Here is a 19,985-nt window from a genome sequence, read left to right as displayed (position 1 = left end):
TTATCACAATGTTTTCTGAAAGCACACACACCATCCAAGCTCCCCTTCCGTCCAAACTCTCAGGTCGCAGTAAGAAGCGCTGGCGATGCCAACAGGAGGAGTTGTTTCCTCTCATGGAGAAAGAAGCTTGTCCTTGTTCTGAATTTCACACCAAGCCTCAGGGTCCCTGGTCTCCTTGTTTGCTCTCACCAGCAAAGAATATTGCTGGCCATCCTTTCATCCAAGGAGTTTCCCACCAAGGCCAAAAGACAGTCCAGGACTGGCGAGCTCAGAGGAAGAACAGCGAGTGTGGGCACGGGAAGCGCTACAGAGCTCTCGCCTGTCTCGATCACCTGGGAAAACTGGTGGATCCAAATCTCTGTAGCAGCCCTGGTGATGTGCTCTTCAATATATATATATATATATTGTATTTCTCAATGTATATATAAATGTATTTCTAAGTAGTAAGTGCCATGCATGCTGTTATAGGTTATGAAGAAGAAGTGTGTCATGTGCCCTGTTTTACGGACTGTAAGCTGAGTGAATGGTCAAATTGGTCCGCCTGCAGCGCCTCCTGTGGTGGGGGTGTAAAAGTTCGCTCTCAGTGGCTACGAGAGAAGCCTTTCAATGGAGGTCGACCCTGCCCAAAACTCAATTACAAAAATCAGGTGAGAATAATTTTACACTTAGATAGTTGATCTGATAACTTTAAATATCCAGAGACATTTAACGTTAGATTTACAATTGAGATTGACTGTCGAGCTGTTCAGTCTATTTAAAATAGCCTAAAAAAATCACATGCTGTACACATGCACACACGTGTATGCTTAAATTGTATGTGTTCATATATTCATGAATAGTGTTTCTTCATCAGTGAGCGAAAGTCCCAGAGGACAAGGCAGTGTGTGTGTAAACCTACTGTGTAATGTATTATTCATCTGGCTTTGGGGGTCTTCCCCTGCCTGCCCACTTTCAGCTGTTTCTCAGCTACATAAGACAAGACTGGAGAGGATCAAGACCTCCAGGGACTGAACCTCTTATCCCCCCATCTTTTTGCTCGTTTTCCTTTTATTTCACTCTCTTTATTTTATTTTCCATCAGGGCAGGTCAAGCAACATTAAAGTTTCATGGATCTGAACTGGAGTCAGCAAGCATTTCCTTCAGCTCAGTTTCCCTCATATAAATGAACCACTAAATAAAGAATCTACGGTGGGGGCAAACATCTTCCAGTAAAAACTAATAGAAATTCTTTCCTTTTCTTTCCCTTTTTCAATTTCCTGTTTTCCTATTCCTCTTTCCTTTCCCTATTACTTTCCACTTCCTCTTATTTTAATTTCCTTTTCTTTCTGCATTAATACTTTTTCCTTTTCCCATTCCTTTCATTTCCTTTTCCTTTCCGCATTTTTTTAATTTCCTTTCTTTTTTCTTTCTTTCCTTTGCTTTACGTTCACTTTTCACTTTTTTCAATTTCCCTTTCCTATTTCTATTTTATTTATTTTCCAATTTCCCTTTCCTTTCCTTTCCTTTCCTCTTTCTTCATATTCTTTTCTCTATGCATTTGTTCCATTTTCTTTCCCTTTTCTTTTCATTTCCTTTTCTTTTCTGTTTCTTTCCACATTCATTTTAATAATTTAATTTTCCTTTTCCTTTCCTTTCCGCCATTTTTTTTACATTTCCTTTCTTTTTATTTCCTTTCTTTCCTTTTTCATTTCCTTTGCTTTGCTTTACTTTACTATTTTGGTACTTTCCTTTTTTCCTTTCTTCTTCCTTGCTCTTTCCTTTCCTCTCTCCATTAATTTCCTCTTCCTTTCTTTCATATCCTTTTCTTTATGCATTTGTTTCTTTTCATTTTCCAATTCCTTTTCCTTCCCCTTCCCTTTATTTCGTATTGCCTTTGTTTTCCTTTATTTTTATTTCCTTTCTTTACTTCTCATTTTCCTTTACTTTGCTCTACTTTTTTCCCCCTTCCCATTCCACTTTCCTATTCATATTTCCTTTCCCCTTTTTATATCCTCTTCCTTTATTTTCCCCTTCCTTTCCTCTTCCTTTCCCCCATCCATTCCTCTTTCTTTCTTGTGGTTTTGCTGCTGGTAATGTTCTGCTGATATGAATATCTACAAAGGCTCAGGTGAGTACCCTTGAGATTTGTGTGTGTGTATAATATTTTGTCAATAAAAGTGTGTGTGTGCCTGCCTGTATAAATATTAGCATGTTATCTTTTTTCTGTACATACTTTGTACAGAGATGTACAACACACACTTGTGTGCATGCTGCCATAACTAAAATCATAGCTATCTTGTCTGTGATCAGGTGTCTGAGGTACTTCCCTGTTACTCTGACTGCAGTCAGTATGTGTGGGAAGTGGAGTCCTGGTCCATGTGCATCATAACGCCACCAAACAATCTCACGAACACTGGATCGACACAGCCTTCCTGCGGAGAGGGTTTCCGGACCTGCAAAATACAGTGAGCTTATCACGCTTAGTCTTTTAATGAGCAAATTATCTCTTTAAAAGTTTCATTAAAAAGAAGTTGTGTCTCGTACTGAGAATGTCTTTTTAAAATGTCCCCATTCTGCCACAATACAGCAGGACAATATATTGTGTTTTACCTCTGTTGGACAATGATAAAACAGATCCTGTGTGCGTCACACAGCAAAATTGTCTCATAAGTCAGCGTTCAAAACCGACGAGAGGTCACAACAGTGCCAAACAGATTCATGAGGTCATAACAAAAGTTAAATGAGGTCGTAACTCTGCCCTTCAGACTTAAGTGAGGTCAGGAGGGGATGATGGGATGCTATGGGTAATGTTATAACTGAACAATAATGTTTTCTGGTTGTTCTGTATTTGTGCTCTCACCCTGACTGAGAGGTGCCACCACAACCCTAGACCACGTCTGAATTTTAGGCTCTTTATAGTTTCATTTAAATTATAAAAATAACTTTTGTTTGTCCCTGACTGAAAGCTGCTTGAAAAGGGGTGGAGAAAACCAGGATGAGGTTGTGGATGACTCACTGTGTGCCCAGGAGGAACAGCCAATCACAGCTGAGACCTGTATACTGCCGTGCCCCGCCCACTGTGTGACATCAGAGTGGAGCCAGTGGACCAAATGTACCGTGGTCAGTTTGACTAATGGATGAATAGATGGAGGGGTTGATAAATGGATAATAAAATGTAATTTCAATAAAATGTCAGGATGGAGGGAAGCTTGTCATGATGGGATGACTAAAATGAACATTTATTACTTTAGTAAATATATTCCAGTTGGATGATGGATGGTTGAAAGTTCCCACAATAAAAATAGGTTCATTAATAAGTATATAATAATTAATTTAAAAAAATGTCAAATGGTGAGTTGATTGGAATGTGCATGTTTAGCACTTGTTGATTACCACTGAAAAACATTGTGGCATGTCCCTACATTAGCAAAAACAAGCATTTACAGTAATGCATTTTAATGGACTTCTAGGGTGCAAGTTTATCGCACCTGAATAAACAATAAAATGCACATTGTTTTGAAGGTATAGCCACATGACTTTAACATTATGATTGTTGACATGACACACATGGGGTAAACTTGCTTACTAACTTGTTATATTGAATATATCATAAAGCCTGTCATTTTTATTAAACAGTTACAACCTTTTTTACTCCAACGCCAATGACCACAACAATATTAAAAGATTAAAATAAGTAACTACAATAATTACAATTAAGATTAAACTACTTACATTTTGGAGTCCCAGAAGGTTTTGGGGTGAGTTTAAATAAAAATATAGACTTCCATTGTAAATCTATCTATCTATCTATCTATCTATCTATCTATCTATCTATCTATCTATCTATCTATCTATCTATCTATCTATCTATCTATCTATCTATCTATCTATCTATCTATCTATCTATCTATCCTAAAGGATTGTAATGCCGGTGATTTGAGGTGGAGGAGTAGAACTGTTTTGAGGTGGCCAGAAGGAGATCATACCTGCCCTGATCTAAACCAGACTCAACCCTGTATCAATATGACCTGTCTCAAATACTCCTACGTTTACTCAGGTACTGTAACAAACGTTCACACCAGTGGCGAGGCCAGACATTTTAAAGTGAGTGGATCTTGGTGAAACAGGGTGGACCTCAGTGCTTACTCTCAAACTGAAGTACATCATTTTACAATACATGAGATAAAAATATAGATGCAAATTTTGACACCTAAAAAAATAGCAGAATAAAATATGCCTAAATTGCCTAAAAAATGTGATCTGTTGAGCATCATACATAACAGTTAGTCTCGTATATCGTTGAAAAGGTCTCAACTTACAGAATACATCAAGCATAATTGTTTCAGGTAGAGACCAATACCAAGTACATGTAAACAGTTTACACATGTGGCTTTTGGGCCGCGTTTTGGTTTGTAGCTTCACCAAACATTAGTAAACCATAGTAGAAAACATATATTTATTTAGAGCTGGTGTTCTCAATTCAAACGAGCCCATATACACAACATAACACGACACGTAGATCTTGAGATCATTCTCATACATTGGCATTCCATACTGCTTTGCTAAAGCTATAGGACATCTGAGATCTGATTGCGTCGTGATGATGACGATGGTGATGTGTTTTCTAACGTCATTTTTTGACAACGTTCGGAAGATCAACGAATAGAAACTATTCAGACAGTATGCGATTTCGAACAGAGCTTGGATGTCAGTTATAGTGGATAGGGACGGCGAGTAAAGACCGATCGGAGACTGATATGCTGCGGAAGCTGTGGATTGATCACTTGGATTGATTGACAGAACTAGCATTTACCATTCTCTATAGAATAGAAGCACACAACTGGAAGATCAGCGCTCATCCACCAGGATCTTATTAATTCTTGCTTTATTCTTTACATGTTTACACATGCAATTAGTTCCTATGTTCATGTATTTGAGTGATTATTGTCATGTATGCAGGATTTTTCTTCTTTCCCACAAAAAAACGATTTGGTGTCTCATTTGGATGGCTGGTCATTTGGTGACCAGCCATCAATCTGAGAGGACCAGTGCCATCCTGTTCCTAATGTAGCCTCGCCACTGGTTCACACTATCACAATTTACAGATTGTCAGAAAATTGTTCTGTGAAGTGCAGGGAGTGAAGTGTGTGTGTGTGTGTGTGTGTGTGTGTGTGTGTGTGTGTGTGTGTGTGTGTGTGTGTGTGTGTGTGTGTGTGTGTGTGTGTGTGTGTGTGTGTGTGTGTGTGTGTGTGTGTGTGTGTGTGTGTGTGTGTGTGTGTGTCTGTGTGTGTGTGTGTGTGTGTGTGTGTGTGTGTGTGTGTGTGTGTGTGTGTGTGTGTGTGTGTTGAAGACTGGAGTAGCTGTCAGCTCAGTGAAAACGCAGTGTGTGGCCGGGGGATTAAGACTCGACTCCTGAACTGTGTCCGCAGCGATGGGAAGCTGGTGGAACTGAGCATGTGCAAAGAGGTGACTGTTCTTTTCTCAGTGGAATTTTTTCACAATAAATGCTCAATAGGAATCCAATGTTTTGAATGTTTTTGTTATCTTTTCTAGTTGGGTCCTTCACGTGGAAAACTCTCTGCCCCCTGTGAGGTGGGCTGCCCTGTTAATTGCCTGATTACAGAGTGGTCCACCTGGTCAGAATGTTCACACACCTGTGGAAGCCAAAGTACGATCTCCAATTTATATAATAATAATAATAATAATAAAAATAAATAAAATATTTTTTGAAGAAAACAAAGTAGTGCTTTCCTTCTCATCACTGGCCTATAAAATAAAAATAATAATAACAACAATAATAATAATAATTATAATAAAATATTATATTATTACTATTTATGAAAACATACGTGGTGCTTTCCTTTTCAAAACTAGCCAATAAAATCAACAACAACAACAATAATAATAATAATTATTGGATTTTTTTTTTTTTTTATCAAAACATTAGTGGTGCTTTTCTGCTTTTTTTTCTGCTTTTTTTCTTGGCCAGTAAATATGAATCTAGAATCTTCGGAAAGTTAGAACACACCTGTATGTTTACACCCTTGAGAGTTCAGTCATGCTTCCTTGAACTCGGCTGTTGTTTGGGGCTTAATTAAAATCTATTATCAGTCTCATTTATCTTCATCCAAGGCTCTGCCAGTCCCATGAGTAAACTCTTCCCAGAGCGCTTATTCAATTTCAGCGTGAAAACAGTGCTCACACTGGACTTCAGGTCCTGATCCCATGTGTTTGTGTCTTGCTGTGTGTGTATGTGTGTGAATTTTCCAGGTCAAATGACACGTTCCAGGGTCGTTCTGCAGCCTGCCAGTGAGGGAGGTCGTCCCTGTCCATCTCAACTCTCCCAGACTCGCCCCTGTCCTGTTAGGCCCTGCTACAGCTGGAGACTGGGGGACTGGAGACCATGCAGGGTTGAGGTAGTATTGATGCATTGCACCTGATTGAGTTAAACTCAAACAAACAACTGCTGATGCTGCTGAGACATTGTCCTTTGCAAGCACAAATGAACAGACCAAAGATGTTCACGTAGCTTAAGGCTACTGCTTTCCATCAAACTGTCAAAGTGAGCACATCATAACAGGTTTTCCCCTGAGCTCATATGAGATAAAATTATCCTCGCTACGCCATTATAAACAGCTCTGACAGAGTTCTGTCTCATTTGTTTCTTGAGCATTAAATCAGCATATTAGAATGATTTCTGAAGGATGATGCGACTGAGGAATGGAGTAATTATGCTCAAAATTCATGTTTTTTGAATGTAAATGCAAGTATTTTTATAAACAAGTATTTTTATATTTATATTTAAATATAATTGTTTTTTAAATCCCTTGTCCCATGGTTTCTCTCTAGTAGAATAAAGGCTACCAATTAAAGGTGCATTTTTATACCATGTCTCTACAAAATCACTGAAATAGGTGTCCTGAGCAATCAGACGTGTCTCTTTGAGAGTCAGAGTCAACACGCTTTTTTAGCCAATCAGAACACCAACAGATCAGAAACACTCTCTTGCTGTGAATCATTTCGCGTGTTGGACACAAGCCCGTGCGTAGGCCACATCATGGTGTTATGAGCCAATTATATTATGGCTAAATCTAGAGTGCTTTCTTTCTACCCACGCTTTCTAAATTACAGAACTCTAGAAAAAATAAATGACCTGAAGTATTTCAGCAGCACGCAGAAAAGACAAAATACATCTAAACTGCCCAGTATAGCATCATGAACATGACAGATGCTGTCAGCTCAGATCTGCTCTGTCTGTAGTCTTTCTCTCTCTTTGCAGGGGGCCGACTGTGGCGAGGGAGTAAGTCGGAGGGAAATATCCTGTGTGGTGCACTGGGGTTCTCTCTCAGGTCCTCCTCAGCCCGTTCCGGTGGATGATAAGATGTGTGTAGGAAATTCACAGAGCAAAGTCAGTGAGATGGAGTTTTTGCAGCCCTGCACAATCCCATGTCCAGGTTTGCATCTCTAACACAAATACTAGCACAAATACCACACTCAAAAGTTTGGAATAAAGATTTTTTTGTTGTTGTTGTTGTTGAAAGAAGTCTCTTATCCTCAAGGCTTTGATTAAAAATACAGTCATATTGTGAAATATTTCTACAATTTAAAATAACGGTTTTCTATTTGAATATATTTTAACATTTAATTTAGAAGCTCTTTGCAACCACTCATTGGCTGCAATTTCTCTCTCGTACGTCAGGAGAATGTCACCTCACCAAGTGGTCACCGTGGAGTTCATGTCAGCTGCTGTGTTTGGACGGGCGGAGTTTTGAGACGTGGGGTCGACAGGCTCGTTCTAGAGCCGTGGTCACACAAGTCCCGGAGAACCAGGACTCCTGTCCCAGCCAGATGTATGAGACACGGCCATGCCAAGGTTTGTGGGAAGCCATAGTGGAGAAAAAAACAAAAAAACATAAGCAGTTTAATGCTTTTTTGTCATGAACATTACGCTACTTATTTATACTTATTTTGATATTGGTAAAAAAATAATCAGTCCGCCACATTCAGAAGAACACAATAATTGACTCTTTTTGAGGTAGTTCCAAGCTGTTGTTTTTCATAGATGTTATTTCCTCTCTAACTGTTTGAGAAAATAGCTGTGAGACTGAGAAGTGATAAACAGGAAGTGTTGTTCAGCCACTGAACCAGAACCAGAAAAGCACTCTAGTGTCTAGTGTGTTTTCGTCTGTCCTTCCAGGAGGAACGTGTCTTAGTTATGAATGGATGACCGGTGAGTGGAGGCATAACCGTAGGCTTGTGTGGTGCCAGCGCTCTGACGGAGTCAACGTCACAGGTGCGCACTATCAATGCATTCACCCTCAAAATAGTATTATAAGAAATCAAATTCATGTCTTATTTCATAACCTTTTTAGTATTGGAAAGGACTTGGGAAAAACACAACCATTAATTTTCATTTTGGCTTAATGTAATCAGTGTTCCTCTACATTAGGAGGCTGCATCTCTCAGAACCAGCCATCTGTGGTACGACAGTGTCATCCTCCCTGCAACAAACCCTTCTCCTTCTGCACACAGGTAACACAGAACACTGTGAACACGCATGATCTGATTCATTATCCCGCAGCTGAACATGTCCAGGTCTTATTTCATCCCAAAACTAAAAGCAATAAAATAGTAACAGTATTTTTTTTTTTTTTTTAAATGATGCACATTTTGCTCTCTTGCCTCCTCATTGTTATTGTTAACTAAAAGTAAAACTATTACAAATGTTTTTGGTTAATTAAAGCTAAAAATAAAATATAAATATTAGATAAAAAAACTGAAATATTGAAAATGTTGTCAGCAATTAACTGAAATACAAAAATGTCTAAAACTGAAATAAAAATTAATCAAAGCTATATAAAGATATTTTAACAATTAGTAAAAATGACAAAAGTACAACAGAATTATTAACAAAATTATTACAACTTAAACTAAAATGAAAACTTAAATTATAAAAACAATTCAAAATATTGCCTTATTTGCTTAGATGCATTGCTGTAATTCAAAAATGCAATACAGTTTTGAATATTTTTTCATCACAATAATGGAAATTTGGGGGTGGTTTTAATATGTATATTAATAATAATAATAATAATTGTTATTATTATAAGTACAAAAACTATAAGAATGTATATATATTATTACTGTTTGTGTTAATTTAACAAATACGATGGATAATTTAATAATTGTTTATATTTAAAATATAAAAATAAATTAAAACTATATTTTATTATTATTGTCATTATATTTTAATCATAAGGTTATGGTTATGGATAACATGGTTAACAATTTAATATCTTTTTTTTTTTTTTGGTGAATTACAGTAGGGACAGAGATTCACCCTATTGGTAACACAGCTGCTGTTACACTGTAGCTTTGGATCTTCATTAAAGCAGTGAATGATATTCTTTTAAATGAGCTTTGACAGATGCTGAGTTTACTAAGTGTGGTATCATTTGACTTACGGCAGTGTTTCACTCTGTTATGATGAGATGTAAAACCCTTTATTATCATATATCACAACTTAATTTCACCCTCTAATGCCATGCAATTAACAACTGTACGTCTCCATAAGAACGAAGCACATTTCAATATCCAGCCCACTCACTCAGATGTTTTAAGAGAGTCTCTCTGTCTTTCTGTCAGAATGGAGTTTGTGGTTGTGAGAAGGGCTTCACAGAGGTCATGACCTCTCATGGGTTCCTTGACTACTGTACCAGAACCCCAGGGTTGGACCATAAGAAGGCAGATGTGAAAACCACCGCAGGACGTCTTAGACCAGAGCACACTCGGAACAAGAACCTCATCAAGGACTGGGCACTACAGCCTCTTGGACCAGGTACTAACAACATCCTTATGCTCGATTCAGTGATGATGTATTCTTGTAGGCAGAAGTTAGCATCACCCTGGTAACCTCGACACAAACCCAATAGGATTTTTCCATTGGCTTTTGAATTATTGCAGAAAATAAGCTCAGTGACCAACAAAACATTGTTGGTTCTCAAGCATTTTGTTCTTGATGATTATCTCTTTACAAATGAACACACCTTTATGAATTTTGAAGCTTAAACACAATTGCCAGAAGTAAAAAGCTAAATGTAGGCGATAAACTCTTTAGGAACATTTTCCATAAAAATTTGAGTAGATGAGTTTACCTGTTCGGTGTGTTGCCGTTTAATGTCTCAACAACCTCTGTAGTTCCATTTAGACACTTGTTAGCACTTTTTCAAGACAAGTAAATGCTTTAAAAAATAAATAAAAATATTACTGATGTATTTTAAGTCATAGATTAAAAATATCTTAAACTTGTGTTAACCACAGATCCTATTTCAGGCATTTAACCAATAACTCATTCAAAAAAACTATTTAAACGGAAGTGCTAAAATTCTAACTGGTTTCCAGGTTTTGGCCTAGAAAAATACGTCATCCCTGCAGCACTCTATTGGATGAATTGTTTGATTGACAGCTGGTGGTCGAGAGCCAGTTTTCTCAACCAGAAATCTTTGTAAATGCTAATGTTTATTTTGACTGACAGATGGGCGCGTCAAGTTGTGGGTATATGGGCTGATGGCAGCTGGGTTTGTTGTGATCCTCCTCCTCATCATGATGTCCTTCCTACTGTGGTGAGGCTGATTTGTACATGGCTGTGCTAGTTTAATGTGCTTCATATCACTCTATGGTATTTCTTCTCACATAATAAAACAGTCAGGGTCCTAATCACCCTCCCGTCAGTTTAGTTTCAGATAATGACTGCCTGAATGAGCATTATCCCATAAACATGATTTTAACACAAATCATTCATGACTCCCTCATTGGTAAATATCATAGATGAAACATGTTTGTTCTGCACTCTGGTGGTGATAGTTTAAACTGCAATAAATCATGATGCAAATTGTTTCTTAGGTGGTTTAGTGAGTTTATACATATTTAAACGTTTTGCGTTTCAGTAAGAACCCAGAGGACAGTCCCAGCAGCAGTCCGCAGAAAGCACTGGCTCTGGCATATGATGGGGACTTGGATATGTGAGTCCACCATGCGTATGCAATGCTAAAAAAAATGCTCAAAACGGACATCTGGCATCATTCAGGCCACAGCATGAACATTTACAAGCTGAGCGTGACAAAAAGCCAGACCAGAGATGGTGTTGACTGGAAAACTGATGTTTAAACAGCACAAAAACTAAACGGGAGGCTCTCGGGAGAACTTGGAAAATGTCATACAGCCGAAACAGGATGTGACATCATGTCTACAGTACCATTGCGTGAGTGTGTGTATGTTTGTCTGTGTGAAGATCTGTGCGTGCATGTGTGTATGTGTTAATCAGAGAGATTGTTTAAATCCCATTATGAGGAGATCGTTCTGTACGTTAAAGGAATTGTTCACTCATAAAGGATTTTTTTTTTTTTTTTTTCGCACTCATGTCATTCCAAACCCGTATTAATATCTATCTTCTGTGAAACACAAAAAGAGAATTTCTAAAGAATATCTTGGCCACTCTTTTTTTTAATACAATCAGTCGTATGAACTACTTTTATGAATCTTTTGTGTCTACTATTTTAAATGCTTGAAAGCTTTGTTCCCATTCAGTGCATGAAAACGAGCAACCAGAGCATTCTTAAAAAACATTTAATTAAAATTCCTTACGTTCCACAGAAGAAAGTCAGTCATATGAGTTTGAAACTACAGAATTTTCATTTTTGGGTGAACTATCCCTTTAAAGATCACCCTTAAAAAGGGATGTTTTCTGATGCACTACATTAGTGCCATCTTAAGTGCCATATTTATTCATTTATTTATGTTTTAAAACCTATATAGCCTTTCAAAATTGCCTCCATATTTGAATAATTTAGGTTTTAAACAACAATGTTTTGATTTCACCATGATCTGCTTTGAAGGATTTAAAATGCTTTGTTATCCCTGATAAGGTTGTGATGTTCTTTTGTAATGTGTATACTGTAATGTGAATATTTTCTATCTGTGTCTTTGAGTGGTTTATAAATAAATCTGAATCTCAGAGAGGAGTGTTATATTTAAATAAGCACTGTTTCATGCTGTAGGACTTTCATATTTCTGCTGCGTTTCACTATCTGGTTGCGCTCTTTTAGATTCCTCTCTGTCTTTGCGGTTCTGGAACAGTGCTGCTGTCATTTCTGATCAGTATCAATACACTGAGCCAACATCTACGGGTCAAGCCCAGATTGTCATATTCCTCTCATGAATTGTAATTAGAATGTGAATTAGTTATAACAGATGAGATCAAATGAGGAAAACGCAGGTGCTACACAGCTGCATGTATTCACAAGGGCCTGTAGATGGCAGTGCTATGATAGAAATCCAAATTATCTGAGGTTTTTGGTTCTTGTATGCTGATTTGACAATCTATAAGCATACAATACAATATCAAGGACATCCTAAGAGAGCATCTGAGTTTTAAGCATTAGTAGCCACACACACACATATATATATATATTATATACTGTATATATATATAATTACAGAAGTTTGAAGAACTGTATGTTCTTCAATAAAAAAACATGTATTGACAAGAATTTTTTATTTTTATTTATTTTTTTACCATTTTAATTAAGTTAGATTGTTTTAATATAATATTAATAACAATAATATATCAATTTAAATAAGTTTATTTCATCCTGTTTCCCCTTTGGTGGTTTGCTGAGGACCTCTGGTTGAGAACCACTGTTCTAGATCCCATTTTGAGATCTAATGGTTCAAGATTTCTCTATTTTTTTTAAGATATCAAGATTTAAAAAACAAAAAAGATAAAAGTTACTGCTTAATTTAAACATACATAAGCTTACAGTTTTCAGATTAGCTTATAAACAATTTATAAAGTCTTACAGAGTTATACCAATAAAGGTATAATATTGTTTAAAACCTATGTGATTTTCATGGAACAAAAGAATGACTTGAAGTTTAGCAGAATATTTGAGTTGCTTCCATGCAATGATTTCTCAATCTCGCTCGTGCTTGTTCATACTCACACATACCAGACATGCCGTGACAGATTTGACAAATCTAAATGGTTGTTTAAAGTTTAAATAAACCACAAGCACCTTAATCATTTTTAAGCGAACTGTTCATGTAAGGGCGCTTATGCTCATCATAACTCATATAGGCTATCTTGAGCTGTAGAGGGTGAACATACAGAGCCAAATCTTTTTAGCTTCTGCATGTGGTTAAATACTCGAATGCTGGCATAAATGCATGACAAAAAATTCAATCAGCAAAAGTGAATTATTAAGAGAGTTTTTGTTCACGCGCAAGGCATTTGAGTGAGTTTTCTTCACTCCTCGCTTTGCATCAGGTCACTGATAAGGTTTTCCAACAGCCCAGATTTCGAAATTGGATTCATTGATTTACGACTGGAGGTAAACGACTTTTTACTACTCTCAAAGGAAAATATTGTAGGTTATTTGGACCTTGAATTATTTTCTGTCTAGCTAAATTCAGCCAAAGATGATCAAATTACCCATTATAGGCAAATGGGCGGCCCACCGCAGCAGTCTTTTTGCATCAAAATGTATTTTGTCTCTCGCAATCTGGTTACTGATGAAGGACGACAGTAATTTTACATGTCCGTTTTTGCAACACTGGATCAGCCTTTTTTGTAGATATGTGGTTGTTTTAGACAGAGTTTACTCATTTAATTTAGTTTTCGGTCAAACAGAAGACCTCTCATCTCCTCATTCCTCCACTCTCGTACCTTCTTCTCCCCTCCCCTGCTTTTCGCTCCTCTATCAGTGAAGAAGTGCATTAGAGAGCTCTCGTTCTCGCTCGTGTCTCTGTGTGCCTTATCAGATGAGATAAGCTTGAGTGCTGAGGTTCTAATAGGGTTTCAGCCCAGTGGGATTCTCCTCACGTGCCTAGAGAACAACAAACACATACATCACTGCACCCCGAGATCAGCTCCACTCCACTCCACTCCACTCCACGACAACACGGACGCTGCCCAAATCAACCACATTCTTAATCATCAAGATCCCAGTTTAGTGAAAGCACATGAGATTGCCAAGAGTTCGCACTTAAAGGTACAGTCCCCCCTCCCAAAAAAAATGTATATCATAATTTACTCACCTCATATATGGTTTTCTTTCTTAAACACACCTTATTCGAATATACATAAACATGAATGTAAACTAGATTATAAAAACTTGGACTATATTGCATAAGGCTGCATGATTTGGGGGAATAAATAGAATTGTGTTTTTTTCTGATAAAAACTGCAATTTCGATTTAAAATGTAACTTAAAAAACAAGGTTTGCTGTGTGCTTGTTTGTAGGGCGGCACAATTTGGCCAAAAATGTTATATAAATAATAATAATATATAAATATTAAATCAAGAAATATTGCAATTGTAATACTTAAAAGAATTATTAAGTACAACTGTAGAATTACAATAAAAAAATTTTTTATTGCATGTCTGTAGTAAATAGGCTACCTGAATTTTCATTTGTGGGTGAATAATTCCTTTAAATTGTGTTTAGGCTTTTAAAACGTTGTAATAAAAAAAAATAATAAAAAAAAAATTTTTTTGGTTACAAATTATCTAAAATCTATTTTTGAGCAAGTACATAACCAGCCAGTGTTCAAAACTATCTCCTTACAAGGTGAATTGTAAGATTCACAATTCCCGGTTTCCGCGGGAAAGAGTACGAGCTTGCCGTCGTTCATCTTTGCGTCATTACGTCACGACTGTATACATAAAGAAGGAGTATAGCTATATCGCATGTGAGGATGATGCAGGTGGCGGATAATTTACATAGACAGTATATAAACTGGACACAGCGACCCCATAGGTTTCAACGGAGAAAAGTGAAGCAAATTAGAAGCACTCATTTCCTGATTGCCGAGCGAACTGCGCAGACTCAAACTGAGCTTGACGACGTAGACGTGACGTGAGCAGCCTGTCTGACAGTTGTAAGTCTTGTAGGAGATGTGCCAAGAGAAATATGAATCATTCCCTTCCGAAACTTGCAGAGACGGAGAGCGTGAGTAGGAGCTGTCCATGAACTAGGAGCAGGAGCAACTTTATGACTCTCTATGGGCTTCTCCCTTGACTTTATCGGACTTTAAGCCTCCACGTCCCCCCGATTGACTGCGAGCTTCTCCTCCTGTCTATACGGTAATTTCCAGAGAGTCGCGTGGTTATGACGGAATCGTTAGCCTATTTTTACCAAAACTGCTTCTACGGGGCCATAATGTAAGATACAAGGTAATGGAGCCTTTTATTCATTGTCGTGTTTCTTTAGAAATAAACAATGGACAAATGGAGTCTTTAAACACCTCAGATGTAAAGTTATTCGCTGTCAAAGTGACGGCAAAATGAATGGGAGTCAATGGAATGCTAACAGCAGGTGATGGCTTGTTAGCCAATGGCGGGCCCCGGGGGTGGTACAGAATTCGAGAGCTCGATTACCCCCCTGATAATTTAGCCTTTTCTCACAGCAACTGATGGCGGACTGTAATTCAGAAAGGTCCAAAAGACAATCATCAGTGACAACATTAGATTCCTCCACGCTGAGGAGCCGTGCCGATGCACAACCCACGTAAAGAAGATAATTCCGCAAATAACTGCAATTGCAGGTTTCAAACAGAGATGGCGACAAAGAGGAAAACCTTACTGACTGCGGCTTTAAAGTCGGCATGAAATCAAATTTGACAAATCTTCTTTTTATATGTCATATTGTAGTGTTTATTATAAATGATTTATCTGTGCACTTCATTATTTAAAAAAAATTCATTTACCCTTATAATCTTTAATCAAATACATTACCCTTCCCTCCCCCCTCGAAACGACCTCTCTTCTCTTTCGGTCACGTGCCATGGCGAAAGGGTGCGGCCAGAGCCGATGAGGGTGCGGCTATCGGTGTCTGTCTCGTTTTGAGTCAAGTCAAGTTATCAGTCAAGTTCACCCTCGAGAGCATCTCGAAGTGTCCGAATGGTAGGCTATCTATCTTATCTAAATCTAGTTATTTACTTATCGGACACGTCGAGATGCTCTCGATGGTGAACTTGACTGATAACTTGACTTGACTCATCTTGGTTCGCGGGAGGCTCATATAAATATGGGCTGATTCCTGCCTGCAAATTTAGCTGCTCGTCCTCGTTCTCGTCGCCGGGCTCCTCAATAAAAAATCCTTCATGGGAGGGTAACGGTGGGGAGTCCGGTGGAGAGAAATCCTACACAACTGAATGTAAACTGGCATTCAAATCTGCCTCCATTTTGTTTGCAACGCCCAACCTTCAACGATCCAATCAATTCCCGAAGGACGAAATCAAGCCCCGCCCTACATTTTTTTTCTAATTTCAGAAGCCGTTTCACTCGGATATACGTCACAACAAGGAAAAAATGACAATCTCAACTTCCGTTTCATGCCGACTTTAAGCTAATCATTTGCCAATTAAACAGATAGTCCCGCCCCCAAACTCATGCTATTGGCTAACTCAGTGTTGCTGTGTTGGACTGGACAGAATGCACACACAAACAATGTTTTGAAGAAGCTATAGCGGGGAAAAGTGTTTTACATCCAAAACGTTGACAGGATTACAAAGTCTCCTCATGCTTTCCATAATAAAACACAAAAAGTCTGCCTCAGCAACAACAAGCTTTGTCAGGCACTTTCCAGAGGGCAGCTCACCTTCCAAATATTAGTAATATAGTAAACTATTATAAAACACAAACACTAAGGCCAGTAATGAGAAAGATAAAAGAAAGTGGCAGTGAAGAAAAAGAGTGTTGGAGGAGATAACTCCCGTCTCTTCATTACTCCGTTCCCTCTTCCATTAAAAGCTTTTTCTAGCTCCTCTGCCCCCGGCTGAAGACTCTAAAGAGAAAGTGTAATTGTGCATGGGAAATTAAGTCTGCGACTTGCGACACTGTTTAAAATATTGAGTCCCCAAGGGTAAGGAAGTCTGCTATAAAATGACAACTAGTGTTGAGGAAGTTACTTTAAAACTGTAGCTTGTCAAGCATCAAGCTCCACATGACTTATTAGAGTAGTTCACTCAAATTAAAATTCTGTCATTATTTACTTAACCTTATTTTGTTGCATTACTGGCTTTCTTCCATGGATGGGTATTATGGCATCTGTTTTAAATATAATGAAATTGAATGAGGACTCTAAATGACAAGAAAACACCCTAATAGTATCGTAAAAGTGGTCCATATGGCTCGTGAACTACTGTACCATGTAAGTTTTTTGAAGTCTTAGAATAATCTTGAAATCTGCTGTATAGATCTCCGAGAAGTAGGGCTCATGAGAGAAATAGCAATGCCCCATTCGCAAATGATTTTACTTGTCGCATACTTGTTTATTTACTCATTTTTTTAAAACAATTTACTTGATTTTATCACTGGAATTGACGCGTGCAAAATCTAAATCGCTGTCCATCATTTTGCGAGCAATTATTGATAAATATTGGAAATATTTCCATTTTAAACCATGAAGGCGAGCCAGTGGATATCACACAAGCAATGTGCAAACTTTGTTATGGTGGTGAAGAAGTCTCAAACCCCAGTTAATTAATCCGGTCGCTAAGTAATACTTATGACATCATCACTTCTGTCATGAGTTGACGAGAAAACCCTAATGAAAAAAAAAGTATACTTTATTGTATTTGAAATATATTCCCTTTTTCAATAGTGCATTGCAAATATAGGCAACTAATAAAAAATTTACTATCTCTAGATATATTAAAAGTTTATTAGAATCATGCTTTTACCTATTTTCACAATACAACTTTTAATACACTACTTAATAATTCTACTTTAGTATATTTTATAAAAATATACTTGAAGTAAAACTTCAGTTTATTTTTGAAAAGTGTATGTATTTGCACTTTATTAAAAATATATTTTAGGTATATTTTAACTGTGTGCTGGAAATGATCATTGCATTGAAAAAATACATTATAGTATACAATAGTATTTTGTACAACGTATAGCTAAGTTTTATTTGTCTAATAATGTACATTTGTTATTGAAGACAAAGTATGCAATTTGTGGTATTTGGAATAAGCCAAAGGTATTAATGAGCCTATACTTTTTACTCAACTATATCACACCACGATAGCCTCGTGGGCAAGTGCACCGACATGTGCTTCGGGAGACCCCAGTTTGAGTCCTGGCTCGTGGACCTTTCCTGGTCCCGCCCCTCCTCTCTACCTCCCACCTCACTTCCTGTCTAGGTACTGTCCTATCATAATAAAAGAAAATATTTTAAAAAATATATATAAATGCACTTATGGTAAATTGCTTATTTGTTTCGAAGACACTCGTAATGAATTTGTAATATACTTGTAACACAAATAAAGTACACTGTGATATCACTAATCAAGCATGTAATTAGTCCCAACACAGGCATATACTTAAAGCTACACTGTGTAACTTTTTAAGTTAATTCTTAGCAAAAAACACTTTGTTCTATCAAAAGTATATGTGCTCATTCATGTGTAATTACTTCCACCAACTAATAAAGTATTCTCGTAAGCGTAAAATCTTCCATTTATAATACATACGAGCGAGTCGCTCGAATGGCGGCAGCCATGTTGCGCCTCCATCTTGAAAATACATTCGCCAAAGAGGGACATAACTGGAAATTCAAGCTTCTCCTTTCGCGTTTTACACTCAGTGACATCGTGACGTATGCGAGGGGGAGATTACTCGTGACTGCCGGCAGATTTGAAAGATTGCTGAAGATGGAGGATCACGCCTATTTTCGAGGACATGTAGCAGAGTCACCAAGGAAGCAAAAGAGAGAATTAAAACTTCAACGCGACAGGCAAATCAGCAAGACCAAAGTCAATATTGGAGTAACTTTTCCCAGATGGAAAGAGCTCATGAGGAGCAAAGATTTTAAAACGGACGCCGAAGTTGCCTGCTTTCTTCTCGACAGGTAATTCAGCCTATTTGTGTAAATAAAAATTTTTTAGTTGCTTGTCTAACCATAGCATGGTTGTGCATAACGCCAGAATGACCTCTAGTATAACTTGCGTTACTTGAAGGAACACTCATGGACGAAGTCAAAATGGAAGCCATGTTAATCTTGGAATAATGTGGCCACCGTAGGAGTTAAAACCATAGATATCATATAATAAAGGCTAGATGTCTTACGGCGGAGTCACTTCTGGCATCACCGGCGGCCATCTTACCACAGGGAAGCTGTGAATCAAGGTGAGTGATCAGCACGCACACAAATCCTCTTATCTCGCTGAAATCTTGACGGATTTACAAACGGTTTGGTTTCTTACAAACGTTATTAACGTGGCTATAATTCTTTCATATGGAAGTCCATTGTTCTAATTATTCAAATGTATGCAGTGTCATAGCTACATCTCTGACGTTTATAACAAACCAAACTGTTTGAAAATCGGTAGAAAATTGAGCAAGTTATGGTTATTTAAAAGTACATGCACCATGTTACGAGTGAGCGAGCACCCTGTGGTAAGATGGCCACCGTGTGCGGACGTCGACCTCCATTGGTCAGCAGCGCGGACGAGACATCTAGCCTTTATTATATGATATCTATGGTTAAAACGCCATCGGAATTGAAAGGAACAGAAACTATATTCACTGGGTAGTGATATACAATTTCACCGCTAGATGGGGGAAAATATCACACAGTGTAGCTTTAAAGTATACTTGAAGTTGATCCAATTTAGTAAACAAAAGTACATTAAATACATTTAAAGTTATGCTTTACTACACTTTAAGTACAACTAAAATATACTTAGTAAAAAATAAGTTGTTTCAAAATAGCACACTTCAAAACTATATTAACACACTTGAAGTATACTGATAATTAGTCTGGATGCAATGATACTTAGCACCAGGGAAGGATCAAGATTTTATTTTTTTATTTTTATTATTCAGATCTATCAGCTGATCCATGTCACAATATCAGTCTGAATGATTCATTCATGAATCAGTCTGATACGGTTCCTTGAGTTTACTCGAGAAACGGATCAGTGAACAAATCATTCTTTT

At 37.5% G+C, this 19,985-nt stretch overlaps 1 protein-coding gene across 1 annotated transcript in view; it reads left to right on the top strand.

Annotated features, from left to right (window-relative positions):
* Nucleotides 1–11,994, top strand: part of thsd7bb (thrombospondin, type I, domain containing 7Bb) — a 58,667-nt gene extending 46,673 nt beyond the window's left edge. The window contains exons 14-28 of the mRNA XM_082156053.1: nucleotides 64–372; nucleotides 469–647; nucleotides 2,290–2,444; nucleotides 2,946–3,099; nucleotides 3,898–4,036; nucleotides 5,330–5,445; nucleotides 5,533–5,647; nucleotides 6,250–6,395; nucleotides 7,259–7,433; nucleotides 7,679–7,852; nucleotides 8,177–8,272; nucleotides 8,429–8,511; nucleotides 9,625–9,817; nucleotides 10,514–10,601; nucleotides 10,926–11,994. Of these exons, the coding sequence (XP_082012179.1) occupies nucleotides 64–372; nucleotides 469–647; nucleotides 2,290–2,444; nucleotides 2,946–3,099; nucleotides 3,898–4,036; nucleotides 5,330–5,445; nucleotides 5,533–5,647; nucleotides 6,250–6,395; nucleotides 7,259–7,433; nucleotides 7,679–7,852; nucleotides 8,177–8,272; nucleotides 8,429–8,511; nucleotides 9,625–9,817; nucleotides 10,514–10,601; nucleotides 10,926–11,004 (2,201 nt within the window). The 3' untranslated portion in view covers nucleotides 11,005–11,994. The remainder of the gene's footprint in view (nucleotides 1–63; nucleotides 373–468; nucleotides 648–2,289; nucleotides 2,445–2,945; nucleotides 3,100–3,897; nucleotides 4,037–5,329; nucleotides 5,446–5,532; nucleotides 5,648–6,249; nucleotides 6,396–7,258; nucleotides 7,434–7,678; nucleotides 7,853–8,176; nucleotides 8,273–8,428; nucleotides 8,512–9,624; nucleotides 9,818–10,513; nucleotides 10,602–10,925) is intronic.
* Nucleotides 11,995–19,985: the final 7,991 nt, after the last annotated feature.

The sequence above is a fragment of the Leuciscus leuciscus genome, assembly GCF_965113295.1.
Source record: "Leuciscus leuciscus genome assembly, chromosome: 23".
In the NCBI taxonomy this organism is placed as follows: domain Eukaryota; kingdom Metazoa; phylum Chordata; class Actinopteri; order Cypriniformes; family Leuciscidae; genus Leuciscus; species Leuciscus leuciscus.
The sequence above is the reverse complement of the archived record's forward strand: the minus strand, read 5'-3'. Positions and strand labels throughout refer to the sequence as shown.